The sequence below is a fragment of the Lotus japonicus genome, chromosome 2, assembly GCF_012489685.1.
Source record: "Lotus japonicus ecotype B-129 chromosome 2, LjGifu_v1.2".
NCBI classification, from domain to species: domain Eukaryota; kingdom Viridiplantae; phylum Streptophyta; class Magnoliopsida; order Fabales; family Fabaceae; genus Lotus; species Lotus japonicus.
This window is the reverse complement of record NC_080042.1, coordinates 80612487-80619740: the sequence shown is the minus strand read 5'-3', so window position 1 is coordinate 80619740 and position 7254 is coordinate 80612487. Positions and strand designations below refer to the sequence as shown.

At 36.0% G+C, this 7254-nt stretch overlaps 1 protein-coding gene across 1 annotated transcript; it reads left to right on the top strand.

The window, feature by feature from the left end:
- The first annotated feature begins 833 nt into the window (after nucleotides 1–833).
- LOC130740110 (nodulation receptor kinase-like) lies at nucleotides 834–6942 on the top strand. Its single transcript, XM_057592616.1, has 15 exons — nucleotides 834–1304; nucleotides 1579–2089; nucleotides 2481–2950; nucleotides 3095–3245; nucleotides 3431–3502; nucleotides 3607–3675; nucleotides 3906–3977; nucleotides 4079–4150; nucleotides 4236–4411; nucleotides 4817–5043; nucleotides 5160–5286; nucleotides 5366–5434; nucleotides 5556–5745; nucleotides 5965–6097; nucleotides 6347–6942. The coding sequence occupies exons 1-15, from the start codon at nucleotides 1211–1213 to the stop codon at nucleotides 6683–6685; spliced, it is 2772 nt and encodes a 923-aa protein (XP_057448599.1). The 5' UTR covers nucleotides 834–1210; the 3' UTR covers nucleotides 6686–6942.
- The last annotated feature ends 312 nt before the right edge of the window (nucleotides 6943–7254 follow it).

The window sequence follows — 7254 nt, the reverse complement described above, 5'->3', positions numbered from 1 at the left end:
ATCTGAGCTTTTCACTGCAGATTAAAACAGATTTAACCTTGATAATATTATGTGCACAGTTGACCATCTAATTTTCTGAAGCAGCATATAGATTTTTTAATCAAATTCCAACAACCTCAAACACAAAAGGGAGTGGATCCAAATCACAGTTTATTTCTATCTAAAAGAGCTCATGAAAATTATTGATATGAAAGTCTTTGTTTTCTTTAATTTCCTTTTGGAGTGTAAATCCTTTTATATATATACTTGGTAGGTAATGTCCAAGTTATATGTGGGAATAATACAGAATTATATTGACAACAAATTCTGGCAAATCTTTGCAAATGGATGCTATTCTATTTCTATTTGTAATGTAATTTTCAGTCTGTTCACGCTGAACAGTTAATAAGGCTGGTATCACAAGGATGTCAGGGGTTACCTGCTCTTTTGGTGTTTCCTTGAGCCACTTCCTAGTTTTCTTAATTGCATGCTTTCAATTTAAAATTGCAGAAAACATGAAAAGGAACAGTTGGTACTGCGTTGATTGTGCAAATTAAGCATGAGATATAACAGGGTCTCACCTTTGAAACTATTCACAATTAGCATTAGTTTAAAAGATTCATAGTTATGGGAAACTGAGTATATAAATATATAATACTAGTGTATATCTCTACAGCAATACATCAGTAACTGTTACTATATACTTTTCAATTTCATCATGTTGCATCCATGGTTAGGAATGAGAATGCAGAACGAGACGAAGGATTGGTCTGTCCAATTATTTTAAACCATGACAATATTTAATACACATAATGAAGCAACCACCATCAAAAAAATAAGAATAATAGTGTTTATCATCAATTATTAAACTAGAAAAAAAACATAATTAACAATGGATTTGTACTAATTCAACCTCCAAGTCATCTTCCCTCACTTTCCTAGCTACCTCCTGCAGTTTACAGGCCTGAAGTCAAACCCATATTTTAAGAGTATTCTTTCTTCTAGCTACCTCCATCCAATTGAGCAGTTCTGCAAAATAGCTTCAAATTCTTCCACAAGGGAACGGTTGAACTTTTAATCAAGGTTCCTTTTTTTAAATTCTGGTGTTGTTGGCAAGGCAGAGAATGAAATGGAATTCAGAAGGAATCTTATGGTTCTAGGTGGAAGATGAAAAGTTAGTTGGCATGGCTTCAAGTTCTACAACCCTTTGGGGTAAATTCTCCTTCAGATTATGATGGAGTTACCAGCTACTAGGATATTAAGTCAGGCTGTGACATGCTTTCTCTGTCTGTATATATTTATCGGATCAGCTTCTGCAACTGAAGGTTAGTAACTTAATACAATAATTCTTTTAGATTGTTATATCTATTACTTGATTTCTTATCCCTTAATCATAGAAAACAACTTGTTTTAACATGAACTCTAGGTAAACATATGATCATAGTTCCTAATGGGGGAAAATAAACTTTTATGCAAGGATGCAGAATTAGAATTAGTAGTTTGATTCTTTCTAGGTCAACATATGACCATAGTTTGCAGAATTAGAATTAAGACCAGTTTGAACAAAAATGAATATGACCTGAGATGTTTTCTCTGCAGGGTTTGAGAGCATAGCGTGCTGTGCTGATTTGAATTACACAGATCCGCTTACCACCTTAAATTACACAACAGATTACACCTGGTTCTCTGATAAAAGAAGTTGCAGAAAAATACCTGAAACTGAGTTAAGAAATAGAAGCAATGAAAATGTTCGACTGTTCGATATAGATGAGGGGAAGAGATGTTACAATCTGCCAACAATTAAGAATGGAGTGTATCTGATAAGGGGCACATTTCCATTTGACAGTTTAAATTCTTCCTTCAATGCTTCAATTGGAGTAACACAATTAGGTGCAGTGAGATCATCCAGGCTCCAGGACTTGGAAATAGAGGGAGTTTTTAGAGCTACCAAAGATTACATAGACTTCTGCTTATTGAAGGGGGAGGTTTATCCCTTTATTTCTCAGCTTGAATTAAGGCCATCACCTGAAGAGTACCTACAAGATTTTCCTACCAGTGTTTTAAAACTGATAAGCAGGAACAACCTTGGGGACACTAAAGATGACATCAGGTATGAAATCTACTTTATTTTGAGATAAACACTTGGGGTTAACACATTTTGGTTTCCACTGACGCATCATACTCATACACAGAGTAGATCATAGATATAAAATCAAAATCTTTTTCTGTAGAGGATATATAATTGCAATTTGTTTGTGCCTGAACATGTTTTCAGACCAGATGAATTTGAGCAACATGATGCATGAACCTTACCTACAAGTGAATAAGATAGCCTATGCTTCACTTATATATGAAAAATTTTATAAGAAGCAAGTGCACCTTGATATTAACTTTATTTCATTATGATGCAATGAGATGCACCTAAATGACAAGTTGACAACAATAAAATATCCATCTGTAATATGCTACTCACAACAATTACAAACAATTATCAACTTCAGGTTCCCAGTTGACCAAAGTGACCGAATCTGGAAAGCAAGTTCAATTTCTTCATCTGCTGTTCCTCTGTCTTCCAATGTCAGCAATGTTGATCTCAACGCCAATGTAACGCCGCCCCTAACAGTCCTACAAACAGCTCTAACCGACCCTGAGCGATTGGAGTTCATCCACACTGACCTTGAGACAGAGGATTATGGATACCGTGTGTTCCTCTACTTCCTTGAATTAGATAGAACTCTACAAGCAGGCCAAAGGGTGTTTGACATATATGTTAACAGTGAGATTAAAAAGGAGAGTTTTGATGTATTGGCTGGAGGGTCAAACTATAGATACGATGTCTTGGACATTTCAGCCAGTGGATCACTTAATGTAACCTTGGTCAAGGCATCTAAGTCTGAGTTTGGACCCCTTTTGAATGCTTATGAGATCCTGCAGGTGCGACCGTGGATTGAAGAGACAAACCAAACAGATGGTAAGCGTAGTTGAAGGTCCTAGCATCATTTATCTGTTTTACATTCCTTTTTTCTTATTCATCTCTGAACTAACTTCCCCACATTGAACCTTCAATCTTTTCTCACTCTCTTACATTGTTACATAAAAAAATTCCCCTCTTTAGTGGGAGTGATTCAGAAGATGAGAGAAGAATTGTTGTTGCAAAACTCCGGCAATAGAGCGCTGGAGAGTTGGAGCGGAGACCCTTGTATTCTGCTCCCATGGAAAGGAATAGCATGTGATGGTTCAAATGGTTCATCTGTTATCACTAAGCTGTAAGTCCTTTTCCACCCTTTTCAAAATGTCGGCACATGTATATCATACTCAGATTATGGCTAATGCATCCATATATGCTTAGCAACCAATCAATATTTCTAGCTATGCAGTTTCTTGTTCTATTATCCACATTTTCATAAGGGCGTTTAATAATATCTACTATGTTTTATTCATGTTTTTTCAGGGATCTTTCCTCAAGTAATCTCAAGGGACTAATACCTTCCAGCATTGCTGAGATGACCAACTTAGAAACACTGTATTGCTTCCAAAACTCTCGTTCAGTTGCTTCTGCCTTTATTTTTGGTGGGTAATCTCAGAATCTGGTTTTTGTACATTAATGTAATTATTTGTGATCTGCAGGAACATAAGCCACAACAGTTTCGATGGTTCTGTCCCCTCATTTCCACTGTCGTCCTTGTTGATATCAGTGTAATTATCCCTTCTCATGCTCAACTATGACCCAAGATGTTACTGTGTGAACTATGTATACTATGCAGTATCCATTGACAAAATCCTTCTAACTTGATGATTTTGTATACACTTTTTCTATCTTCACTTAGATTCTAATTGCAGAGAAATTTCCTCCTGTTGTTTGTGTCATCAAGAAAACTATCACTGAAACTTTTTCAAATGCTGATTTATTTAAATTTATGGAACAGAGATCTGAGCTACAACGATCTTATGGGAAAGCTTCCAGAGTCTATTGTCAAACTGCCACATTTAAAATCATTGTAAGTTATATATGTTGACATTCTACTTTATACTAGAAAACTATTTATGATAATTGTAAATTGTAAATATACTTTCCACAATACATTTTATTTGTTCCCAGATATTTTGGCTGCAACGAACACATGAGTCCAGAGGATCCAGCAAATATGAACAGTTCACTAATCAATACAGAGTATGAAGTTCTCTGAAACTAAAGAATAGAAGTTCTAAAATCAATGAAACCAAAATTAATTTTGATTTTCATATTAACATTTCAGTTATGGAAGATGCAAAGGGAAAGAATCCAGATTTGGACAAGTAATTGTTATTGGTGCCATTACATGTGGATCACTTTTGATTACTTTGGCTTTTGGAGTTCTTTTTGTATGCCGCTACAGACAAAAATTAATTCCATGGGAAGGATTTGCTGGAAAGAAGTACCCAATGGAAACAAGTAGGCCTTATCTTCTCTAATCCTTGATATCCTATGTGTCTCAGAATTCTAAACCAATATTTTTCTTCAACAGATTTGCTTGTCACATATATATTTAACTGAAGCAAATATAGGGTCAAACTAGCATTTCAATCACGGATTTGCACAATATAATGATAACATGTGTTGCACAAATTTCTACAAAGATGGCTAGAAATAATTTTGCATTCTAACCCTGTACATTTCACATGCCACATCAAGGACAAAAACACTGATTATGATCATGATGTTAGTAATTAGTTTGTGTGCTAGAACATTCTATCATCATGTGTTTGAGGGAAATGTTGATTTTAGCATGTGGTGTTTTGGTCTAATCTATGCTACTGACTGCATATTTTTGACATGTTCTTCTACAAAAACATGTAGATATAATTTTCTCTTTGCCAAGCAAAGATGATTTCTTCATAAAGTCCGTATCAATTCAAGCATTCACCTTGGAGTATATAGAGGTGGCCACAGAGAGGTACAAAACCTTGATAGGTGAAGGAGGGTTTGGCTCTGTTTACAGGGGTACTCTAAATGATGGCCAAGAAGTGGCGGTGAAAGTGCGGTCAGCGACATCAACTCAGGGAACTCGAGAATTTGATAATGAGGTACAATAGCACTTCTACTTTATCAGAGCATCAAAATTCCCAAGAAACCTTCCTAATTCAAACTTTTTTGAGGCCAACTTTCTATGTCTCTGACTAGTGTATGATGCAACTTGCAGCTAAACCTACTTTCAGCAATACAGCATGAGAACCTGGTGCCACTTCTTGGTTACTGTAATGAAAGTGATCAACAAATTCTAGTGTATCCTTTCATGTCCAATGGTTCTTTGCAAGATAGACTATATGGTAAATATAAAATATCCCACAATTCTTTCAGCTAATATATTTTAATATCCTGTAGTTCTAAAAGTGAACTTGACTACAGGGGAACCTGCAAAGAGAAAAATATTAGACTGGCCAACTAGACTCTCTATTGCTCTTGGTGCAGCTCGAGGCAAGTAATACTGCGATTTATGATTAATTAACTCAGTTGCTGATCTAACAGACTCTACAATTTTCATCTATAACACGTTGGGAGCGCTAGAATGTTTACAAGTTTTTTTTTGGTTGAGCAGGTCTGGCATATCTGCACACATTTCCAGGACGTTCTGTAATACACAGGGACATAAAATCAAGCAATATACTTCTGGATCATAGCATGTGTGCTAAGGTTGCAGATTTTGGTTTCTCAAAATATGCTCCACAGGAAGGAGATAGTTATGTCTCCCTTGAAGTAAGAGGAACTGCAGGGTACCTGGATCCTGAGTAAGTGGACCTCTAGAGCTATGTTCCATATCAGTAAGATTGTAAGACAGTAACTAAAGATTACAAGGGAAAGGGATAGTTATCACGTATTGCTGATCAGTGTGAATTCCAATGAAATGAAGAAGAAACTTACACTCCTAGCTCTATATGTTTCATCTGTTACATAATGCAACTATGAACTGAACAATTTCACAATAACTGACATTTATCCCTATGCAGGTACTACAAAACCCAGCAACTATCTGAAAAGAGTGATGTTTTCAGCTTTGGTGTGGTCTTGCTTGAAATTGTGAGTGGCCGGGAACCTCTCAACATAAAGAGACCCCGGACTGAGTGGAGCTTGGTTGAATGGGTATGGTCCACGTTCTGATTTCTATTTATTTTTACTGGAATGTAGCAACACACAGAATTGCATTTGCTTATCCATTTTCGATCCTTTATTAGCATGTTTGGATCAACTTCACTTTCCTCAAAATCAATTTTAGTACCTAGAAGTTTATTCTCCTCATAATTGATTTTGGCTTCAGAATCAATTGTAGAAGGATTTCCAAACAAACATGCACTATATTTAGTAGGCACTAAGAAATAACTTCGCATGCAGGCAACACCATATATCAGAGGGTCAAAGGTGGATGAAATTGTGGATCCTGGCATTAAGGGAGGATACCATGCAGAGGCAATGTGGAGAGTGGTGGAAGTAGCACTGCAATGTCTTGAACCTTTCTCAACATACAGACCAAGCATGGTCGCCATTGTTCGCGAGTTGGAGGATGCTCTCATAATAGAAAACAATGCATCTGAGTACATGAAGTCCATAGACAGCCTTGGAGGATCGAACCGCTACTCTATTGTCATAGAGAAAAGGGTGCTCCCCTCAACTACATCTACAGCAGAATCAACCATCACAACACAGTCCTTGTCTCACCCACAGCCGAGATAGTAAATGCATGAATGGAATTCTTTTGATTCGTTTTTGATAGTCATGTAACATTCTAAATGGTAAAAGAGAAAAGACTACTTCTTATTGTACTTCCACCCACTCTATGCATCTTGGAACTAAATTTCTCTTGCTCAACCCCATTTTTTGATGGGTGATATGACTAATCTGGGTCAAGTGCAAGTGAAACAACATTGTGAGTTCTAAGGCTATTCATTTGCTAAGTCCAAACTTAACCAGTAAAAATAGGATTGTGATTAGACTAGGACCCTTTAACAATGCATTCAACAGAAATATAGACACTTTGTTTCTAGAAACTTTTTGGTTTTAATTTTTAATTTTACCACTATCTACAAAAATTCTATCTTATTTTTTTGTTTCTTCTTTTCAAAGGTTTATATAGAAGATGGTAAAAACAACTTTTGCAAATCTTTGAAAACGAGGATGAAAATCTTCAATTATCTGATCAAACAAGAAATGAAAAGAAAATATAACAATTCTTAAGCTAAACAGATTCTAAAAGTTCCTTTATCTCTTCTTTTCTTTGGTTGCGTAGGACTAGCTTAACGGAT